At 40.4% G+C, this 22323-nt stretch overlaps 2 protein-coding genes across 4 annotated transcripts; one reads left to right on the forward strand and one right to left on the reverse strand.

Moving 5' to 3' along the window:
- Positions 1-887: 887 nt before the first annotated feature.
- On the reverse strand, positions 888-13285 carry parp14rs1 (poly(ADP-ribose) polymerase family member 14-related sequence 1). Of its 2 annotated transcripts, XM_062403101.1 has the most exons (17): positions 13070-13285; positions 12811-12926; positions 12161-12197; positions 10973-11197; positions 9461-9682; positions 7094-9330; positions 6362-6592; positions 5932-6150; positions 5674-5752; positions 5290-5445; positions 5122-5184; positions 4757-4933; positions 4341-4559; positions 3474-4094; positions 3135-3268; positions 1837-2011; positions 888-1625 (listed from the first exon to the last, which is right to left on the reverse strand). In XM_062403101.1, exons 1-17 carry the CDS (start codon positions 13242-13244, stop codon positions 1342-1344), a joined length of 5370 nt encoding a protein of 1789 aa, XP_062259085.1. In that variant the 5' UTR covers positions 13245-13285; the 3' UTR covers positions 888-1341. The 2 variants fall into 2 exon arrangements, with proteins under 2 accessions (XP_062259085.1, XP_062259086.1); XM_062403102.1 differs by lacking the exons at positions 12161-12197; positions 13070-13285 and having other exon boundaries at positions 12811-12927.
- On the forward strand, positions 13090-19641 carry parp9 (poly(ADP-ribose) polymerase family member 9). 2 transcript variants are annotated; one of them, XM_062403105.1, is made up of 8 exons: positions 13090-13223; positions 14991-15932; positions 16447-16647; positions 16940-17155; positions 17287-17347; positions 17815-18290; positions 18387-18546; positions 18724-19641. In XM_062403105.1, the coding sequence occupies exons 2-8, from the start codon at positions 15006-15008 to the stop codon at positions 18990-18992; spliced, it is 2310 nt and encodes a 769-aa protein (XP_062259089.1). In that variant the 5' UTR covers positions 13090-13223; positions 14991-15005; the 3' UTR covers positions 18993-19641. The 2 variants fall into 2 exon arrangements, with proteins under 2 accessions (XP_062259089.1, XP_062259087.1); XM_062403103.1 differs by lacking the exon at positions 13090-13223 and adding an exon at positions 13295-13399.
- The last annotated feature ends 2682 nt before the right edge of the window (positions 19642-22323 follow it).

Here is a 22323-nt window from a genome sequence, read left to right on the forward strand (position 1 = left end):
TTCCCCTCTTTACCACGCTCACCCCCAACCGGCCGAGGCAGATGGCCGACAACACTCTGGCTTTGGAGGTTTCTCCAAGTTAAATATTGTAAATTATTACTATGTAAAGTACCTTGGGCTCATGTGTATTGTTATTTTGCACTTAACAAATAAAGTTTAATTAAATATCAATATTCAGTGTAACTTATATCCTTTTCCTCAATATTCACTGTCTCCCGTGGTTTTATATAAACGTCCACAGATACTCCATCCCGTACACATGCAGGATTTCACCTGGTTTTCCTTCTGCTTATCTTGGCAACAGGAGGGAAGACTGTATGTGCACACTTGCAGTATGTCCTGCAGATGGAGCCAGAGATTCCAGCAATGCCAATGATGAATTTATCGCACTGTACCTTCAGAGAAACTTGAGGAGACCAAACTTTATTACCACATCGCAACAATCATATATTTATATTTCCGTTATATATTCAAATAATTACATCCGAATGTGAATCCGAATGTGATAAATCTGAAAGTTTTATCAAAGGTTCATTGAAGTGATTGTGTATGAATTCAGAGAATATAAAGTGAATATTCACTTTTATTGAGAAAGCTTGAGAGGAAAAACACCAATTTCACACAGAGAAGCAAACTTGGTGCTTTGGCTGCATTTGTTTCTCATTTGTTAGTATGCATTTATGTGGAAAGGATGGGTTTGACATATTCTACCTGGTGTGTACTACAAGGCTATGTATATTTGAGGAAGTTATAACATATTTGACTGATATTTCTTTGAATACTACAATTTCCTATGTGTGGTGCTGTAATAGACATATGTGGACACAACTGTGAAGCTCGACTTATCAACTCTAAATCAAATAAAGAAAACGCTGAACAAGCCAGTGTGCTCTTATGAACTTCTTATTGCACAATACGTTTATTGGAACAGCAGTTAACTTCCATAATCCTCTCAAAACCAAAAGTAATCGCTTATCTGAATTCCAAAACCAGTTTGTATCCCATGATTTCCTTCAGGACAGCAGGTCCATCATTCTCAACACTCAATTATCGGTTTGATTATAAAAAGAATAACATACAGGCAAAAACTAAAATCTGTGAACAATCGTTTGCCTTTCTTTACATTGTTATGTGATCTATATATGGTTCATTTTCCAGGCACTATGTGACTCTTGTGATTATTACTTAATTACTAAATACCTTCTTTAACAAAATACCTCAAGTAGATGGAAAAACAAATTTGATTATTCAGCTGATTAACTGATTATACTTTTTAAGTGATTTTAACGCAGTATGAAATGTGGAAGCATTCGGTCTTTGTTATGTCAGAACATCGTGGCGTTACTTGAATGTGATCAAATACTCAGGATAAGCCTGGACGTCATGGAAGATGATGAACATGGAGGGATTAGCCATGCGGTCCACGACGCTGTCGTACCGCTGCGGGGCCTTGTTGATCTTGACTGGTGGCTCGATCATGTCTTGTTGTCCAAGCGCGTAATCCCCGGTCAGCACTTGGCAGAGGTACATGCACTTCTCCCCTTTCAGATTCGGCTTGGAGTATGTGTTCCCGGCAGAGTAGCTGGCATTGACAGCAAAGTACGTGCCATTGCCATAAGCAGCAGCTGAAAATGGAACAGCAGCAAAAATGTTTTGTTTTAATTTATCTGTGAATATATATCTTCCATCGCTGAAGCTAAAATGAAGAAATAACTGAAAAACAAGAACCGTTAATATCAAGAAAATGAAAAAATATTGATGTTTTTGAACAGTTTCGGTTTAGCAATAAAGGTAAGGGAAGAGTCTGTTGAAACTTTGTGATCATAAACTTCTCACCGTTCTTTCCTGCGTAAACCCTGTTGAAGCCATTTTGATTAATAATGTCCACTGTGGTCTCAGTGGTGCCGTGGAACAGACGCCTCTCATTGTTTGGATGACCGTTTCGCTGCTCAATGTCACGCTTCTTGATCTGTATGTTCTTCCACAACATTGGGTTCTGTATCCTCTCAATCTAAATAAGAGGGAAAAGTTAATCTGAGACAATCCGATAGCACATTTTAAAAGTTTACTCGTTTCACCCAGATAAAAATGACAATTTTCTTTGCATACTCTAAATTGGACGATACGAAAAGACCTTGGGCCTCATTTGAAACTGATGCATACGTACAAAACAGGGTCTGATAATTGCGTGCGCCACTTCTCAAGCAAACGTTGGGATCTATATAAAAACAAACCTGACGGGAGAATGTGCAAACTTGTACGCCAACTCTGACCCATGCGTAGGGAACTGTTTGTGGGAAGGGAGGTGCAGATGTGAGGTGGTGATTTGAGGCCAGATTATTGATCCACTTCATCAGTACTATTAAAACCAACAGCGGTATATTTGTGAATGTAAGTCATAACCGTTCCATAAGAACCTTCAATTGAAAAAGATATGACAACTAACAACAAAGTACGAGTTGCAGAGCCAAATCATTTATAGTTTTTAATAATTTCTTCTTACACTGCGTGTATCATCAAGTTTGGCTTCAGTGTTCATTCTGTGTGTGTGTTTGTGTCGAGAGATCTGTGATTTTGGATCTTTGTGCTGAACTGAGTCCATTATCACCACTCTGGTTTATTAGTTGTCAGGTCTGTGTGATGGGATTAACACTGTTTAATATTAACCTTCCTATGTAAAGCCTCTTTTAATCGTTTTAAAATTGTATAGATCGAGGACATCACGGCTGTCTCTGAATTGAATAATCCTGGAGATTCACGTATGCACGTTTTCAGGTAGACTGTGATTTATAAAGTGAACATGTTCATGTGTGCACGGTTTTATACAAGTACACTTTTGAAGGCAGCAAAGAAGTGTAATCAAAGAAGTTCTATGGCATTCACTCTCTGTATGTATTTGTTTTTCAATGGGTTTACAATGACAGCATTCATCACTTCCATACAGGGTTAGTAGCATACAACTGTTAAAACTTTATATATGTTGTTGTTTTTTAAATGAACAGTTATCAAATTGTAATCAGGATGGAAAAAATTGATATTGAAACATCTCCATAGCAAAATGTTCTGCTCTAGCAACAAAGCAGTGTCACTAAGGCTTGATATTTTAAATACAGTGCATTTTAAATGAGGACTACCTTGATGACAGTTTGTTTGCACGAGGCCTGGAACAGATTCAGGACTTCAGTGTACTCTGGTGTTCCAGCATGGATGGGGACAGCCACACACGTAGTGGTGGGGGGCATAGCATCCCAGTGCGCAGGTACTGCATCTAGAGACAAAATAAATGTTTGGCTTAAAAAGACTGAGAGGTCAAAAGCTGAAATCATGCTAAAACAGGGGAATCATTTGCGGTAATAAAAATTTTAAATCTACTGTGAATGAACATTATATTCTAGCTTCATATTGGAACTTTTACCAGTTACTACTGCTGAATTATATTTTTTAGATAGAACTCACATCAATCAGTCAAATACCTTTCAGTTTGTCAATTCTCCTTATCTGCAATGTGTCTCCCTTTTTGTTGGTGGCTGGTCCGTTTGGCAGAGTGACGGTGTAGTCTTGACCTTGGACGTTGACTTTTACATCTGTCAGCTTGTTTTGCATTGCTTGCTCAAGTAGGACGTTTATTTTTGGATCAAAGCTTTGATACTGGAGCCCTTGCTGTTTGTACTGCCAGTCTGCAAGTTTGCTTATTATGTCCACGTACCTCTTCAGGTCATCATCTTCCTTCACCTTTTTCATCATTGTATAAATCTCTTCAGTGGCTTTGAGTACGCCATTGCTGAATCCCTCAATGGTTAATTCGACTTGATCCTTCTTGCCTTCGATCATGATGCTCACGCCCACGGCCTTCTGGATGTTAATAATCTGCTGGTGGTCTGTGTCGGAGAAGCTGAGGATGGCGGTGTCTTTAATGGTGTTTGTGCTTCGATCTTTGGTTATCAGATCATTGATCCACTGCTTGGCCGAGGCTACATTTGTCTGTGTGTCTCCGCAGATGTGGAAGCAAGCCGGGTCGCAGGCCACTGGCTTGATGACAAAGTTTTCTTCTCTTTTTTTATGGGGCTTGTCAGCAGTTCCACCCACAAAGAGTGCTGTGAGAACAAATTACCAGCGCTACATTATTCATCTCACATTCAAACCAGACTATGGATTAGAGGAACATGAACACAAAAATTATTATCTTCTCTGTACTAGGGCTGTCACTTTCAATTTGAAATTCTGCCATTTATTAGTACATGCGCTTCATATTAAAACTATAATAACCTGTTCGATTTAAAATAATGCAGTCTAGAAGCATTTGATATTTGGAAAAAGTGACAGTCCTGTTCTGTACTTACATTTCATTTTCGTGAACCACCCACTATCCTTATCACTGGGTTTACTGGCAGCGCTTTGTCCTCTGTGTTGCATACTGCTCTGGAACTCGCTCAGCATCGGTGCTTGGAAAATAACAATCCGAATAGTCTTCAGGGAGCCATGAGTGTAATTGCTCAACACGTCGATCACCGCGTCAAAGAAGGCATCTGCCACCTGTCTTGCCTGCACATTGCCTTGACCTGAGAGGGTAGAGCATAATCCAAGTTACACAAGGCAGTGCAGGAATCATCACTTGTAAAAACACACAATGAAGAACCATGACTGTGTTCATTCTCTCAGAGTCAATACAATTCATGTGTAAACACAAACATTCAATAAAATCATCTCCAAGTTGATTTAACACTGAGACTTTCCGTATAATATACTCCAGACTCACCTGTGCCAATGGCAGGTAATGAGACAGAGGCGTAGGTGTTTTTCACACACATCTCAAGTGCACTTTTAACAACCGCTCTGATTTTTCCTGGGTCGTTCTGTCCGATCACGTGGAGGATCTTCTTACAACTTAGGTTACCTGGATCAGTCATTATCATGCCCGGGTTGGGCAGGGCACCTAATGGTGAAGACAATTGATTTGTAATAGTATTTAAACTTAAAATTACTAATTGCAAAGCACTAACTGTGAATGAATGCATTTATCTTGATATAATTCGATGCCCAAAACTAAGCAAGAATATTGTTTAACTGTGGCAAGTAAGAGTTACAGTGTCATAACAGTTTTATGTGTAAATGTGTCATTACCAAGGCGTTGGCACTCTCCATCAACAGCCGGACCAGCTGCTTCTAGAATAGCCTTGGATACTCCTAGTGGAGGGAAAGACACACAATAATATGATAGCTTCTATGGATACAACTTAAATTGTAATGGTTCTGCATAGCTGAACCATTCCTCTTCTCGCTGTCATTTACCTGACTTGAGAGAGAAGCTGTCATTGGAGGAGTTGACAATGACCTCACTGGTCTCCTTGGTAATGTCTCCTGTGACCACCTGAATGGTGACGCCGCCCATTTTGGTCTCATGCATTCCTGTGCTCGAGATAACGTTTGAGAAGGGCCCTTGTTGCCCTGGAAAGAAATAAACAGCAAATCAACCAAATAATCAATAAAAAATACATTGGAGAACAACTGAGCCACTCAGATCAGTTTCTAATTAAATAATTTTAAAGATTTCTTACATTTGAGAACAACTGAGCCACTCAGATCAGTTTCTAATTAAATCATTTTAAAGATTTCTTATATTTCTAAAAGCATCGCATATTTACTGCACATACTTTTGAAAAGATGTTTGCCTACCGGTGTTTTGTGGGGAACCTGTGGGTGCTGGACCACCTGAGGCACTGGGGAACTCCTTGTCAAATTCATCCTTAAAGGCCTGTAGACAGAATCAGAACTTCTACTAAACACTCACAATATTATCAATACATCACCAAATCATTAGAAGAGCAGAAGTTCATTAACATGGACATAATTGACCATCGCTTATTTGTCATTAGGTTAATTTGCATGGGAAAATAACACAAAACTACTCCAAAGCTTCTTCTGTTCCCTTACCTGGATAGTCTTTGCATCGCCTGGATAAAGAACAGTGACAACCTTCTTCAGGTGCTTAGGTTTTTTCTTGCTAAACGCTGAGATTTCACTCAACATCGACAAGGCGACAAGGTCTCTTGGGAAACCAAGGTTTCCAGTGCCGACAGCAGGTAAAGCAATGGAGGTCAGGCCAGTGTCCTCTGCCTTGTCCAAGCAGTCCTTGAAAATGGCGGTCAAGATCTGTGAGGCAAAGCATTGATACTTTTGAAATCTAGGTACCACATACTGAAAGTTTACACTGCTGCATACAGTTACTATCAAATGCAATTTAGAAAAAATAATAAGTATAATCCTAAAATAACATTTAGCAAAAGAAAAGCAGAAGTGGTAGATCTGAGGCATGTTCATTGTGATACAGTATTGAACAGACTCAGATGATAGAGCATGTTACCCTTTCAGTTCCGCCTTGTCCTTTGCCCCATTGGGGTGCAATTGCATGAAAGACTTTCTTGCTCTTCAGTCGGCAGCCGTCTGTCACAATGACCTCACCAAAACTTCCTCTGGAATCCTTTGCATTTATTAACTGCTGAAGTTTGGGTCCGGCCGCGAGCAGTATTGCATTTGAAACTGCTCCTTTTCTCAGGTCAAGATCTTCAGACGTTGTGTTCACAATCACCTCAGTCTAAGAAAAACAGAATGTTATCAGTTTTTCCTTTAACAACGTCCTTCTTAGCCCAAAGGTCTGGGAGTTAGTCTAAGCAATCAACCAGTATTTAAAGGTAGGGTTGGTAAGTTATTGAAAAACTTTTTATCATATTTATTGAAATCCTCATCACATCCTGATAGCCATGTGACAATCAAAAGAGCATGTCACAAGTTTCTGTGGCTCTTGAGGGACTAGTAAACACAACCAATAATTCTGGAATTGAATTATTGGACATAAGCTGATGTACCGGTCTATCACTAACCAGCGGTCAGTGCACATGACAAGTCTCCAGCCAGAGAGACATACACTGCTGAAGCCGAGAAGACAGAGGGATGTATCGGGTGCATATTTTTAAAGAGTAGTCTGCTCTTGCTAGCTTTTTAACGCTTACCAACCCTAGCTGTATTCATTTTCTACTATTTTGTCATCACACTATGTCAGCATGTTTAACTAGAAACATTTTTAAATTCTACTTACCGTGGCCTCCTCGATGTTTCCTTTAGTGAGAGTGATATTCAAGCCCTCTATGGTTGTCACTTGACCCAAGCAGTTTGGGTCAGATTGGGTAGATCTAGCCTGTGTCAGACGTGGAGACGCAACTGGAAGAGTTACTACACTATTTCCAAATTCGCTTTTGACAGCTCTCTCCATAGCCTGAACAGCAGCGTCGTCATTGTTCACCAAATGGATCTCCTTCAGGGTGTTTTCATCGTACTTCTCATCACAGTGTTCCTTTACAGCCTTGATGATGGTCAGCGCACACAAATCAAGACCAAAGCCCTGGGTTCTGCTGATGGTGGGCAGAGCCACAGTGATGCAGCCATGCCTTTCAGCAAGATCCAGGCTTCCTTTAACAGCTCTTTTCAACTGTGCCTGAGACTTCTTGTGTGCAGATGGATCAAAGACGGGTCCAAATGCATGGATAATTTTTTTGCAACGAAGCCGTCCTCCAGCATCAGTAATGACACAGTCTCCAGGCTTGAGCGGCCCTCTCTGGTTAATTATTTTGTCGCATTCAACCTGCAACTGAGGTCCAGTAGCATTCAACAGTGCTGCGCCAAGACCCCCGTTGTGTTGCAGCTGCTGATTAGAAGAATTGACAACTGCGTCCACTGCGTAACTGCACAGATCTGCCTTGCAAACAGCTATTTCAACACCATCAGATGTCTGAAACTTATATACCGGTTTTGGACCCGGGCTTTGGGCCAAATCATTCTGCCCACCACCTGTCTCATCAACTAGTTGGACCAAGCAGCCAGTGTCGGTTAACAGTGAGGCCACGTACATAGTTTCTTTATCCTGGAAGAACTTCTTCACCCCAGGTTTGGTGACGTTTACACGTTCAAAGCTCAAAGACTGGAACAAGTTTTCAACTAAGGTTTTGCAATGTGTGACATCAACTCTGGAACCATTGAGACAGATGGCCTCGTTTCTAAAAGACACCGTCACTTTTTCTTTAACTTGGTCCAAAGAAGATGTTTTGCATCTTTTTATATACTCAATGATGGTATTGGGCTTGACATCAACACTTTCTTCAACTTTGGCATTCTGCATTAAGAAGTACTCAAGCTCATTGCTGACTCTCGTGACATCACTCTTGTGGCCACTCACAACAACTTGTTCATCAGTGCAGAGGACCTGGAGTCTCCTGCATGACTTGCTGTTTGCATCTTGTAATTGTCTGACCAGATCCTGCCACGCCGGAGTCTCAAGGACACTGATATCTTCTACACTGATGTTCTGAGACATCAAAAGCTTTTTCAGATGATCTTCAGCATTGGTCAGATCTCTGTCAGAAAAAGCAAGGAGCTCCACTCTCTGTTCACTGATCTCAAATGCTGCATTTATTCCGTCAGATGTCAGCAGGGCCTTTGTAAGCTCATCTTGCTCTTCCAACCTCAGCAAGTCAAGCACAGATTTATCCATTTCTAAATTCATTCGCTTCAATGAATATTTTGCTTCACGGATCACTTTGTCTGCTTCCAAAATTTCATCTCTTAAACCAGTTACATTTAAATCAGGACTGTCTTCTGGGAATGCCAGTTTGAGATCTGGGTACAAACGTTGCAATTTGTCCAGAAGACCATCTTGACGCAGGAGGTGGAATATTGATCGTGACACTTTGATGACATCGGTCTTCGTCGCTTTCTCCCTCTGCACCCTTCCCTCAATTTTGTTGATGATTTTACGAAGACTTTGCTCCAGTTTATTGACCTCATCCACTAAGCCAACCACTGACATGGCGCCACTGGCTTTATCATGCACTAAATTTACATCCTTGTTCTGTAACATTTGTCCAATATTCTGCAGACACTCTTCCAATACCTCTGAATCCGGCTGAAACTTCAGGGATTTGAATTTGGACATAGCTTGTGCAAAGGCTGACCCAACGGTACTCTTCCACTCTTTAATGATGGCTTTGGCATCTTTTTGGACAAGAATTGAAGGTACAGGTCTCAAGATCACAGCCGATCCTTCGTGTTTTACACTACAGAAGTGTTTAGCTAGGTCACAGCGAATGGTCTCTAATGCTGATTTATGGTCATTTAGGTATCTCCACACAGCATCGTCAGTGGGTTCAGAGATGGCAGCGGGGAGTTTTAAGCAGGGCCTGTCTTTGCCATAGAGAACTGCTCCCAAAGATGAATAGAAAGGATAAACTCTGAACTCTTCCTGTTTGATGTGATGCTTCTTCTTCACGACTTTCTGAACAGCTATAGAAAAAAAACATCATATTAAATGTCAAATCGTCTATAATTGATATAAAGGTGGTTATCTCTGATTATCATTGTGCTGCATTTATAAGAACACAGTAATATTCAACCTGTACTATAACTGTGTTACCTTGACTGTCTTTGAAGGTGACGACAAACTGTTCCCCTTCATTAAGCAGAACACTTTCCACATCCCCACCTGCATTCTCGAAATACAGGTAGAGGTAATCTTTCTCGAACTTTTGGATGTCTTCAATTGCAACTTGCTTAGTGACTTCAAGAGGCCGGACTGACAATCCCTTATTTGTGAACATCCTGTTTTGAGGGCAATTTGCCACAAAGTTTCTGCTTTCTGTGGGATAGTGATAAAAAGTCAGGCAGTTAGGCAATAACTTACGAGTTTTAAGCCCCTTTAAAGGACGAAATACATTTTCAAAAATAAAGTAGCGGTATGATGAGAATGACATTTAAATTGAACGTGAATTGAGTCATAGTAAAATGAGAAAGGTTGTCATTTTAAAATACAATAAAGTCATTATAGAATTAAGTTATAATTTTAGGCTGCGAATCATTTAACGCATTTAATCTTGTTGTCTGGGTTAAATGAGGAATGTTCAGCATCTCATTAAGTTATACATTAGTATAGCTTTCATGTTGCTTGATATTTCAGCACATGGGCACCACATTGTTGTGGTAGTGTCAGGGCTCTAAAAGGTTGTGTAAGAAACTGTGTCTATTTCAGAGAAAGAGCCACACAAGCTTGGAGGAAATTGCCTCTTTTGTGGAGAAGAAAATGTTTGATAGTGGTCGACTGTAAATTGTTGGTTACAACTGTGGGATATTCAAAGGGATTTCAGAAGCTGCTTTCTGCCATAAGCGTAATTCTTGATATCCTCCCAACATTCTCCGGAAGTGTTGTGAGTGTAAATGCAAATATCTGAGAGGTGGGAGGTCATTTCTCAAGTAACAATGAGATTGGTTCAATATTTTGGATCCAGAGGGAGTGAAACGCGGGGAGCAATCTCCTTGCTGCTTGTTTCCTTAAAGTAATATGTTGTTTATTGTAGTATAATGGCTTTCTCCTCATAATATTATTACATTTTTTCTCATTAAATTACGCCTTAAATCTGGTAATATTACTTTTTAAAAATATATTCTCAGAACCTTTTTTTATTCAATACGCCCCTATTATACCTTTCATAAAATGCCACCCACAACTTTGCCGAGGAGCAGTTGCGGGATCATACAAAACATGTTTTGAGATAAAGAAAAAAAAAGTATATTACCTTAAAAGAGTAAAGACAGGACATGATGCATTTGTTTTTGTTTGCAATAGTATGTAACTCTTCATGGTTAGGATGGTGAGGATGTTTTTAAGTGGTCACATAAAAGTAATTTCTTAGTACCCGCAGCTTCTAATGGTGTAGTTCAGCTTGGTGTTGTCTCCCTGTGTTGTGCCGTAAATATCTCCCATAAATTTTATTTTAATTTTTTGGCATTATTATAATAAATTTAAATCACCAGAGATATGCTGAGGAATATACCGATGCACTCAATTGAAAGGCAACCTCTTTACAATTTGTGTTATTTGGAACTGTTATTACATGCATACACACAAAACAAACACATAGTAAGAAAATACCTTTTCCACTATCGAAAGTAACCACAACGGAGGAGATGCCATGAATGATTTCCAACGTGAACGAGGCAGATGGGGATTTCGATCCCTTTATAATGTTCTCCACCAGCAATTCCAAAACCTCCAGGCTTGTTTCCTCGGGAACATTCCCTAAAACGGCCGAGGTGGAGCACAGCGTTTCATCTGCTGCTACATCGTCTCTGCCTTTGGCCTCCGCCCGAACTTCAGCTGTGAGTTGATGAAGATTAAGTGATTGAACACACATGTCTTAATGAAGTAAGATAATAAAGTAACACCAAAAATGTATGAAATGTCTTATTTGTGGGAAAGCTTATTCTGGGTTTTATCCCAAGGTCATGTCGGAAAATGGTTCATAAGCCATTTTCCGACATGACCTTGGGATAAAATCTAGAGAGTTTACCCAGAGTCTCACTTTCACACATGCACAACTCAACAGGAGTTTTTTTTGCACAGAAGCTTTCAAAGCTTCAACAAAATTGCATTATTCAGGGAAGAGGGGAAGCACCTCTTCACCGTTGTCAGCTCTTATCACCGAATTTGTTTTGTTTTTGTTTTGTTTTTTCATTTTTGTGCCTGTCACAAGTTAAAAAACGTGACAGGCACGTTTATTGTTTATTGTTTCCAGTCTGGGTTACTGTAAAAAACATGGCGGCCTCTTTAGAGAGGACCCACTCCCGATGTAAATATAAGGTAATTAAATAAAAAGAGCCCATTCTAGGGTAAAGGAAACAACAATTCATACAATTTAGAAAACACAAGAGAAAACACCACCAGGATTATTTTATATTAAATTTCTGCCCATGGATCCCTTTTACAGTGAAGGCAGATGATTTACAGGAAATCAGCAGCAGTCTGCTACATAATCTGAGCTGCATCAATAAACATTCCTTTCTGATGAATCACAGTTTCAAACAATCTCGACACGAGAGGGCTGTGCTTATTTAGTTTCATGTAATTACGGTTCATATGAAGCCTGAGTCTCAACCCAAACACGATACAACTAAGCAAAAGAAAAGGAGAGAGTGAGAGCAGAGGGAAGGGTGGAGAGAATCAAAACTGAAACTAAAAAACTGTGTGTGTGTGGTTTGACACTGCAAGTCTGACATAATTTATGTATAAAAAAACAAACAAAAATAATCACAGAGTAAGAAACCTACTGGTGTGACTTACATGTCTTGGTGACGTTATCCGACTGAACTTCCTGTTTCTGACAGTACACAAAAAAAGGATTTGTCACAACTGTGTTTTTATTTGTCTTCTTGTGTAACCAGATTCACCTCATAAAGCGCCCTAAATGTCCAATCAGTCAAGTTACACATTAATTCCATTATCAACTGGGTCAAGTAAATATTACAGAAAGGCGTGCCCACTGTGTTGTTATAGCTTCCAAACAGCAGGAAGTGAAATGAGCAGAGAACACAGTGTCCAGCACAGCCTTGAGTTATGACTGTCATGTGCTTTCAGATAAGCCTGGGACTAAAGCTCAATGTACAGTATGTTGATAAACATTATTTTTTTTTTCATTTAGCTGACGCTTTTATCCAAAGCGACTTACAATAAGTGCATTCGACCCCGAGGATACATACCAAGGACGACAAGAATCAAGAAAGTACAATTTCTTCAAAATAAAGCAAAACTACAAAGTGCTATAAGTAAGTGTGATATACGATGCATTGTATAAGCAAAGTAAGTAGGTAAATCTTTATTTATATTGTACTTCTCAAAATATTTTCCCTCGATAGGCCTGTAGTAGTACTTTCACACCACTTTCTCCTGGATGCACACACAGGACACCTGACATTTCATTGGACCTCACTTACCAGTGGTGCTGGTGCTGCTGCTGTCTTCTCATCTGGAGGGAACCGAACTGTCATCTTCAGAACAGCTGAACCCAACTGGATCTGGTGCGACTCTTTCCCCAGCACATTTTTCTGGTCTGTGAGTGAAGAAGAAGAAGAAGAAGAAGAAGAAGAAGAAGAAGAAGAAGAAGAAGAAGAAGAAGAAGGACTCATTGTTAATGACAGAGGAGGTCAGATTACTTTAATAATAGTTTTAGTCCAGGCCTTAGACGGAGCCCACCCTGCTCGGTGCGGAAGCGCAGCACCGCCGTCCTGCTGCCACTCTGGTAGTCAACCTCGCAGTCTCCGCCGCCGGACTTCTTGCTGTTGAAGTACTTCAGCAACTTCATTTGGATTTTGGGGAAGTTGTTTTCCTCCAGCTCGACGAGCAGCGGGTAAGAGTACGCGTCTGACATGTCTGCTGTCCGGGCTGCTTCTGCCGCTGCCTCCCAGTTACTTTCAGTTTACCCCCCCACCCCCACACACACACACACACACACACTGGGGCGAGTGCGCTTTTTTACTTTCACTTTCTTCCTCGTCCTCCTCGGAACCTTCCAGCACTTAGCAGGTGAGTGTGTGTCTTGCTCTCAGCCCAATCCTCTTTCTTTTACTCCGTAAGCGTCCATCTTTCTAACGTCGACATTAAGAACCAAGCGTCAACGGACAGGTGTGTGGCCGGTTTGGTCTCGTGCGCCGCGTCGGGTCGCTCGCGCGGACAAGCAGGTCGAGGTGAAACAAGATGGCGGATGAGTTCGGGTAGAAACGTCCTCGGAAGAAACGTCCTCGGAAGAAACGTCGAAAGACGGAGACAACATTGAATCTCAACCAGTGGGTTAAGTTGTCCAACCTTTACCAACTTCAACGTGTCTAAACGCTGCCAGTGCAACAGAGGATGAGCGTGGTCAGCAGAGAGACAACTGTACGAATATTATGATAATATTTTAACTTCAAACCGCCCCCCACACACACCTTGATAGTTTCTTAACGATGAAAATTGTTGTTTTTTTCAAAAGGTAAGTAACTTTAATGAACACTAAAGCAAAACAAAACAACTGATCTCTGTCTCCCTCTAACGGAGTGGTGGTTAACTGCAGTTGTGTCTAGTTGCATTTGGGTCACCCAGTTCAGGAGATACCAAATAGCATATTTAAGTAAAAGTCAGTTGTTGTGGAAGATGGTCAGAGCTGGGTGGGGGGTTGAGACAAAGCCTATATAATTATATAATAGTGAATTCAGCACAATATTTATGATTTTCAATTTTGTGCAGCATTGTTTCACAGCAGTTTAACTAGAAAAAGGCCAAAAAAGTGCTTGTCAGTCAAATTCATGCTCATTATGAGCAGGACTCCCTTACTCTAGATTTAATCTGTATCAATGTGAGGGAAGAAAAGTAAAAGAAAATACTCAGATAGTCATTGTCTAACCCACTATATCCACCACTGAAAATCCACAATCCTTTCTGTTTGTGTCCGTTGTCTACACACCTATGACAAATTCTACATTTGTGCATCAGAGGCTACAGAAAATACACTGAATGGTCAAAAAAAAGTATAACATTGAATCTACAATAAAATATACATGCCTTCCATTGTGATTGCCTCAAAATGTTACTCCAGAAAGAGAAATTGAGAATTTCAGGTTTTTATTGATGTTTTGACAACGTTGCCTTGCAGTTACAGTCGATTGCCAGTAAGAGGTGCTGCAGCCCTCTCAGCACCCCTACTCACTGAGTCCTTGGTAAAAGTACAAAGAGAAATAGACATAATATACTCAAAGTACATCAAACTTTCTACTTGAGTAAAAGTGTACAGAATAGATACATGAAAAATTTACTTGATTACAGTAATGAAGTAAATGCACTCTGCTGCATCCCAGCACTGCCAGTAGGTTAAGATTCAAAGTTATTTAGTGCACAGAAGGATAGTTCAGACCTGACACCTCAGTAATAATGCAACAACTATAAATACATTTTGAGAGATATGTAAATAATTTGCACCTGTCACTACAAACAGAATATTATGGGTAGTACAAGTTTATCTTTAAGGATAGGAAGATAACCAGAGATGATCGAAACAAGGGTGACAACAGAGTCTCAAATATATTAACCAGACAGTGATGTCATTGTATGATTTACTCACACCTACTCCCTTTTTTCGTAGATCTATTTAGGAGCCATGGCCGGTAATAGGATTTTCCCTCTTCAAGGGTCATCTGTTGACATTGTGAGGCAATGTGGACCGGCCCTGGTCGACATCCTCCACAGCAAATTCGGATGCATAGCCATCATTGAGGGGATGGCTTCCGTAAGTGTTCCGACCCTTGTGCAGCAGAAAACCGTTGTGGCGGAGAAGAGGTTTGAGGGCAGGCTGAGTGCAGGCATCAAGTTATCTGTGTGGAAGGCCGATCTTACAAATGTCGACGTGGATGCTGTCGTGAATGCTGCCAACATGCAGCTTCAACACATGGCCGGCCTCGCTCGAGCTCTGTGCAACAAGGGGGGTCCGCAGATCCAACAGGACAGCAACGATTACATCAAACGGAACGGGGATCTGAAAACAGGAGATGCAATTGTCTCTGCTGCAGGCCTCCTACCATGTAGCAAGATAATTCATGCTGTGGGCCCTTCCTTACCAGCACACCCATCATGGTATGACATTTCACAGGCAAAACCGCTGTTGCAGAAGGCCATCAGGAGCATTCTGGATAGAGTTAAAGAATTCCGCCTGAAGACTGTCGCCATTCCTGCTATAAGCTCAGGACTGTTCAACTTCCCCCTGCCACTCTGTGCGGACACCATAGTGTCAACTGTGATAGAGTACTATGAGAAGTCCTCTACACAATATCTTCCGGATGAGATCCTCCTTGTGAACCACGACGACCCTTCGGTAAAGGAAATGGAAAGGGCCTGTCGTGAGCAACTTTCCCAGAAAACGAACAGCCTGAACAGCAAGGGAGCAGGAGCAGGAGCAGGAAAGGGAGCAGGAAAGGGAGCAGGAGCAGGAAAGGGAGCAGGAGCAGGAGCGGCAAAAAGCTCCTCTCATACAGTCCAGTTTGGAAATATCCAACTGACACTGAAGAGGGGTCTAATTGAGGAGCAGGAGGTACGAATCATACATCTGCCTTGATTGTTTATTAAACCCATTATGTACTTATTTTATGCACTGCAATTAGAAGGCTTTTCTAAACATTGATTATTTCTAGTTAAACATTATAAGGGGTACAAGGATTCTCCAAATATGATAATTCCCTCATGATAAGACCAGAAGAGACGTGTGACACATGCTGCTGAAAGACAGAAAAATAGGTGTAATGTGAAATATTTACAAATTCCTGCTTGGTTTTGCTCTAATTTTCAATAGAATTATAGTAAGAATGTGATTAACTGGTAACCTCGGCCAAGGAGGGTTTTTTCTCATATTTGTTTGTAAGTGGGATGATGCCAAAACTACAAAACGGATTTCCATGAAATGTGTGGAGGGGTGGGTCATTTACAGTCACCCCCATTTACATTTTGGAGGTTTGGATTCAGGAACTGCAGCGGTGGCAGCAGGTATGGGAACATGAGTTTCTGTATTTTTATTCACCTTGTTTATTCTTGTTTTTGGATTCCCTCAGACGGACGTCATCGTAAACACTGCATCATCAAACAGAAACGTGAGATACGGTGAGGTCACCAGAGCTTTATTGAAGAAAGCAGGACATGAAATGCAAAGAGACCTGAGGAGCGCCACACCAAAAGGAAAAGTGCTGGTCACAAAAGGCTACTCCCTGAAATGTAAAGAGGTGTTTCACACTTTTGACGTTGAAGCACGGGAGGTAGGTCATGATTCCAATATAAGTAAAAGAGGAAAATATTAAATCGTGATCTGTAATATTAATTATCTGATTTATCTAGAAGTAAAAATGATGTAATTTAGAATAAAATTTTCACATTGAAAAAATATCTTGCACAACTTTCAAGAGTTTCTTTTTCTTCGGTTTTTCCAGAGAGCACATCGTCTCAGTAGCATTAAAAGCAGCTTGTTGCAGGAATGATATTAAAAAATAGCTGAAGTGAGAGACAAATATATCATCTATTTTTCTATGTCGCTTTGTTAATTAATTACAGGTCCTTTTCAAGTCAGTCCTGGATTGCCTATGTATCGCAGTCTCAAAAAAGCACCGGTCAATTGCCTTCCCCGCCATCGGCACAGGAGGCAACAGCCTTAGTAAAACACAAGTCGCTGATGTCATGACTGAAGCAGTGAAGGAGTTTGTCAAGAAGTCCCAGCAAACCTTGGAAGTTCACTTTGTCATATTTCCATCAGAAGAAGAGACATATAAGGTTGTATTAATGCTTTCCCGATATTACAATGTTATTACCGTGTGTATGTGTGCCCACTGCAGGCAGCTTGAATAGAGACGCCTCAACAGTTATCGTGATAGAAAGATGACTAAATGACTTTGTCTTTCCAGGCTTTTGAGACAGCGATGAGATCTTTCCAGCAAAAAGCACCTGATCCCGGATTTACACAGGGTAACAAAGCCATATTTCTATTAACATTAACTGCTGAAAATGGTGACCTTTCAATGCAAGTATTTAAGTGTTATACTAAGTGTAATAGAGGAAGAAATGCACTTCCCATATTTGCAGTTACTTTGAATAATTCTTGCAAAATGTTGAGGTTAATTGTCAGAATGTGCAAGTTTCTCTACAAAGTAGGCCAAACCTTCACCACAACCTATAGCAATAATACTCCTGTAAAAGTAGAAAGACATTTGTATAGTGCTGCTTATTTATGTGTTTTGTAAGAAATGTTTAAATAACGGAATACATATAATCTTGGTTGGTGTTGTAGTTCCCTGTAACAGTTCTGGATCTGTAGTACAAACCAGAAACGCCAGTGTAGAACGGCAAATGTAAAATTAATTTGTAAAGAGGGGAATGCATGTTTGATTAATAAACTTTGGCATTGATTGTTACCTGTGTGTCTGCTCCACCAGCATCGGAGCAAAGAGATCACTCCCTTTTCAGCAAACCCGCTGCTGCTCCACAGATCAGCCTGCATGGCAGTGCTGAGTCGATGCTCGAGGCTGATCGATGGCTCTGGTGCCTGTTCCAATTCTCTGACACCGTCACCATCCGTAACAACTTCATTCTTTGCTTTGGCGAGGAGGAACATCTGCAGCTGACCCATCTGTCGACCAAAAAGACCATCAACTTCAAGGAGACCTTTGACAAAGGTCATGCAGACATAACGGTGAAGGGGGATTCACGGGAGGAAATTGTCGTGGCCGCCCTGCAGGTGGAGGTCATGCTCTGCAACATCCAGGGAGAATTTGTCAAAAAGGAAGAGCTCGCCATTCTTCCGTCATCCACCAAGAAGGTGACCTTTGAAAGAACGCCTGTTGATATTCACAACGATTTGTTCTCAGAAAGAGGATCTATTCTCACGAAGGAGGGGCTGCGCATGTTGAAGGTACAGTATGTGTAACTGTCTTGCCTGGACGTGCTCCATATCTTATGTCTCATTGTTCACCAGTGCTTGACTCAGGTGGAATTTTTGTATATCTAGTTGGAGAAGGTGGAGAACCCGACGCTGAGGAAGACATTTGACACAAAGAAACAACAGCTACGATGTTCCTCTCGGCGAAACATGTTTCAGCTTATACCTTCACAGTTCTGCGAGATGGTCAGCCACATTGGATTCCATGCAGAGTACGCACCACCTGCAGGTATGAAGCATTTGATAATGAAACCAGATTCTTAGCGAGAGAGAACGAGCGGACATCTCATAACGTTTTTAAGTGCATTCACACCACTTGTAGTCAGATCTTTGAGGACAGACGGTAGTACTAGGTCTGAACGTGATCATAGATTATAACCAGTTTTTTGTGTTTGTCCGTTTACAGACCCAGCTTATGGAGAGGGTATCTACTTTGCTGGCACAGTGAGGAAAGCCCTGGAAGTGTGGAAGGAGCGCAATGAGGCATACTTGTACCTTGTTGAGGCCGAGGTCCTGACAGGAAACTCCACCCCTGGCAGACCAGGTCTGATTCTACCAGATGTGGGGACACACCCACAAATATTCAACAGTGTGAGTGGAGGACCTGACCTCTCTGTCATATTCAGTGGTTACCAGGCTCTGCCCAAGTACATCATTACTTGTACGGTGGACTAAGGAGCCATTTCTCCACCCATTCCTCAGAGTGTAACGTGGGCCGTGATACTATTACACATTAAAGACTGAGTCACGTGTTAATCTAAACCTGAAGTTCCCTCCTAATGCATGTTAACACTGTGAGAAATGAATGAATCAATTTGCATTTGCCTTTAAAACTATATAAACAAGAGCAGTACCACATCACAGAGGAATCACAGAGGATTTGTCAATCATGAAGCTTAACTGCAGCTTAAAAGTTAGAAGTTTTGACTGTTTAATTCTTTTCAATTCAAATTTGTGTCTTTTTGTGTGATTTTAGTTATATTGCTATAACCCACAATTATCTTTAAAACAATCACGGATGCAATGTTTCATGGCAGAACTATCGTACTCAAATCAGCACTTATAACATATATGCAAAAATCCTACTAATGATTATATGCATAGGACTTTGATTATAGAAACACTGTTATCTCAAAGTGTAAGGATGTACTTTTTTTTTCTTATTACAAACAAAAATGTAACCTTATTGTAAAATGCTTGCGGACCAATGGCAGTGACTTTCAAAATCTCCAGAAGGAAATTAACAGTATTTGGATGGACCCCTGAGGGGAGATGATGTACTGCCTGACACTGGTTTCCAATTAAATAAAATTAAAAAAATGTACTTGTCCTCTTGGGTTTTGTTTGAAGAGTCTAGAGCAGAGGTCTTCAACAGGGTGTCCGCGGACTGACATCTCACTAATGTGGGAGTATGTGTGCCGTCCACAGATGGCTTGAGGATTCACTGTCTCTTCTACATGCATGTTTCATATAAAAACGTGAATCTTTGAATTACTTTAATAGCTCAGTGTTGTATGTAAGATGTAAGTTTATAAATGGCAGTGGCATGGCCATCCTGTTTAAATTAAAAACATGAACATATGAACCTGTGTTATATTTGAAGAGCTTAGTATTGAATGCACAGTAACAGGGTAGCTATGTTTATACATGGCACTAGGCCCAGTTAAATATAAAAAACAATTTTATACAATATATATATATATATAGTAGGGGGGTCCCTGCTCCATCTCTCCACCAGTTTGGGGGTCCTTGGCCTGAAAAACGTTGAAGACCCCTGGTCTAGAGTATTAATTATCATGACAATATAAAAAAATTGTTAAAAGTGAACAATGTTCTGTCTCTATACTTTGATAATGAGCAGTAAATGTGAGTTTTATTTATTTCATGATTGCATAGACAATCAGCGATAAAGTAAAAAGCTACAATAACAAAATATAACAGACTAGAAGCTATATTTTAACGAAATATATGATTCCTGAACATTTCATTCATATGAAAGACTGGCTCTGCTGTGCTCTATAGCGCCTTCTGCTGACATGTCCTGATCACAACATATTAACCAGTAGCCACAGCTGTCTTTTTTGTCCAAATGTCACCAGGTGGGCTCTGGGTTGTTCCTGTAAATAAGGGTCAAGTATTTTGATAGAGGTAAGACGTCCACAGATGTTCTCCATAAAACCTTTCACTCAACCATCACATCCCACGTTTATGTTACCGTTCCTGTCAAAAAAAAGGTTTTAATCTCAACGTCATCATCCAGGCAGTGGAATTACACTCCAGCAGTTCATGCAGTGCCTCTGCCACCCTGTAGATGGCAGCATGCACTGTGAAATGGTAAAAGAATCCGTTGATTCAGCAATTCACTTTTATAGTTATAGATCAGTCAGTGAACTGTCTCAATTCTGAAATCAACATCATTTAGTTATATCTCTTTAACCCTTTAAACACATCGAAGACACCAATAATGAGAAAACATCTTTATTTTATATCTTAGGTAAACACATGGGGCTTCCACAGACATTTATTTCGCCTTTTCAAGTGTGTATAAGCTCCTTTCAACCTGTGGAGGTCCTGCAGGATACATTAGGTGAACCTGTTTTGCAGTAGATCAGAGCAGCTTTTGTACGACTTAAAACCCTTATTCATTTGAGGTGCTTTGGTTTAAATCATTAAAATAAAGTCACACATTAGGTTAATTTGTTTGAACAATCTTTTGTTGTTATACACACATGCCTAACTGATGGATTAGACCCACACCTGTAACTGTCTAAAAGTACCATATTAAAATACAAATAGTTTGTTGCTAGATGTTCATCTGGTAAATATTACATTGTTTAACATTATTATAATTTGTGTTGTCCAAATTGGCCTGTGTGACTGTATGTCCAGGTAATGGTGTATGACTTCTGGCTGCAGGTCCCTAAGCAGGAAGGGTCAACTCTAATGTTTAATAATAAGTATTTCAAGGTTTTTTTCTAGGGTGCAGTACCGTGATACGACAGCAGATGGCCATTGTCCCACAGGAGAGGGGAACTGCAGGTGTCAGGCTCCCTCTTGTGGTGGACCAACAGCATCACATCCATATTATTAATTTTTTAGGCAAAAACCTGCTTTATAGGGCAGATAAAATGAGAATAACGTGGAGTTTAAATCTCATGGTTTTGTTCATGGAAGTTTTTTTTCTAGGATGCAGTACCATGATACGACAGCAGAGAGCGCCCTTGTCCCACAGGAGCGGGGAACTGCAGTTCTCGAGCTCCCTCTTGTGGTGGACCAACAGCATTACATCGATATTATTAATTTTATAGGCAAAAACCTGCTTTATAGGTCAGATTAAATGAGAATAACGTGGAATTTAAATCTCATGGCTTTTTTTTATTAACTGTGATGATAAAAACAATGTTTAATCTTAAACCCCTTATTCATTTGAGGTGCATTAGTTTAAATCATTAAAGTAAAGTCACACATAAGGTAAATTTGTTTGACCATTCTTTTCTTGTTAAACACACGTGCCTAACTGATGGATGAGACCCACACCTTTTACGGTCTAAAAGTACCATATTAAAATACAAATAGTTTGATGCTAGATGTTCATCTGGTAAATATAACATTGTTTAATATTGTGACTGTATGTCCAGGTAACGGTGTATGACTTCTGGCTGCAGGTCTCTAAGCAGGAAGGGTCAACTCTAGTTTTTTTTCTAGGGTGCAGTACCGTTATACGACAGCAGATGGCCATTGTCCCACAGGGGAGGGGAACTGCAGCTCTCGGCTCCCTCGTGTGGCGGATTAACAGCATTACAGCCACATTATTTTTTTTATCGGCAAAAACCTGTTTTATAGGTCAGATAAAATGAGAATAACGGGGAATTTAAATCTCATGGCTTTATTTTATTAAATGTGATGATAAAAACATTTTTTGCAACCATACATGTTTTGTGGTAATTTATTGCTTACTATTTATGCATTTTCTGATGACTCACAGCCCACCTGCAGTGGCTTCAGG

Source organism: Platichthys flesus, chromosome 13 (genome assembly GCF_949316205.1).
Source record: "Platichthys flesus chromosome 13, fPlaFle2.1, whole genome shotgun sequence".
NCBI classification, from domain to species: Eukaryota; Metazoa; Chordata; class Actinopteri; order Pleuronectiformes; family Pleuronectidae; genus Platichthys; species Platichthys flesus.

What these genes read in the sequence shown, in the direction of transcription:
- parp14rs1 (XM_062403101.1), bottom strand. Translation starts at nt 13,244, where the DNA reads ATGTCAGACGCGTACTCTTACCCGCTGCTCGTCGAGCTGGAGGAAAAC. An exon ending in GCGCTTCCGCACCGAGCAGG is followed by an intron (nt 12,927 to 13,069) that starts GTGGGCTCCGTC and finishes CTTCACTCACAG; the next exon opens with ACCAGAAAAATGTGCTGGGG. An exon ending in AGGTTCCCCACAAAACACCG is followed by an intron (nt 5,446 to 5,673) that starts GTAGGCAAACAT and finishes ATTTCTTTCCAG; the next exon opens with GGCAACAAGGGCCCTTCTCA.
- parp9 (XM_062403105.1), top strand. Translation starts at nt 15,006, where the DNA reads ATGGCCGGTAATAGGATTTTCCCTCTTCAAGGGTCATCTGTTGACATT. An exon ending in CAGAAGAAGAGACATATAAG is followed by an intron (nt 17,156 to 17,286) that starts GTTGTATTAATG and finishes TTGTCTTTCCAG; the next exon opens with GCTTTTGAGACAGCGATGAG. An exon ending in AGGGGCTGCGCATGTTGAAG is followed by an intron (nt 18,291 to 18,386) that starts GTACAGTATGTG and finishes TTGTATATCTAG; the next exon opens with TTGGAGAAGGTGGAGAACCC.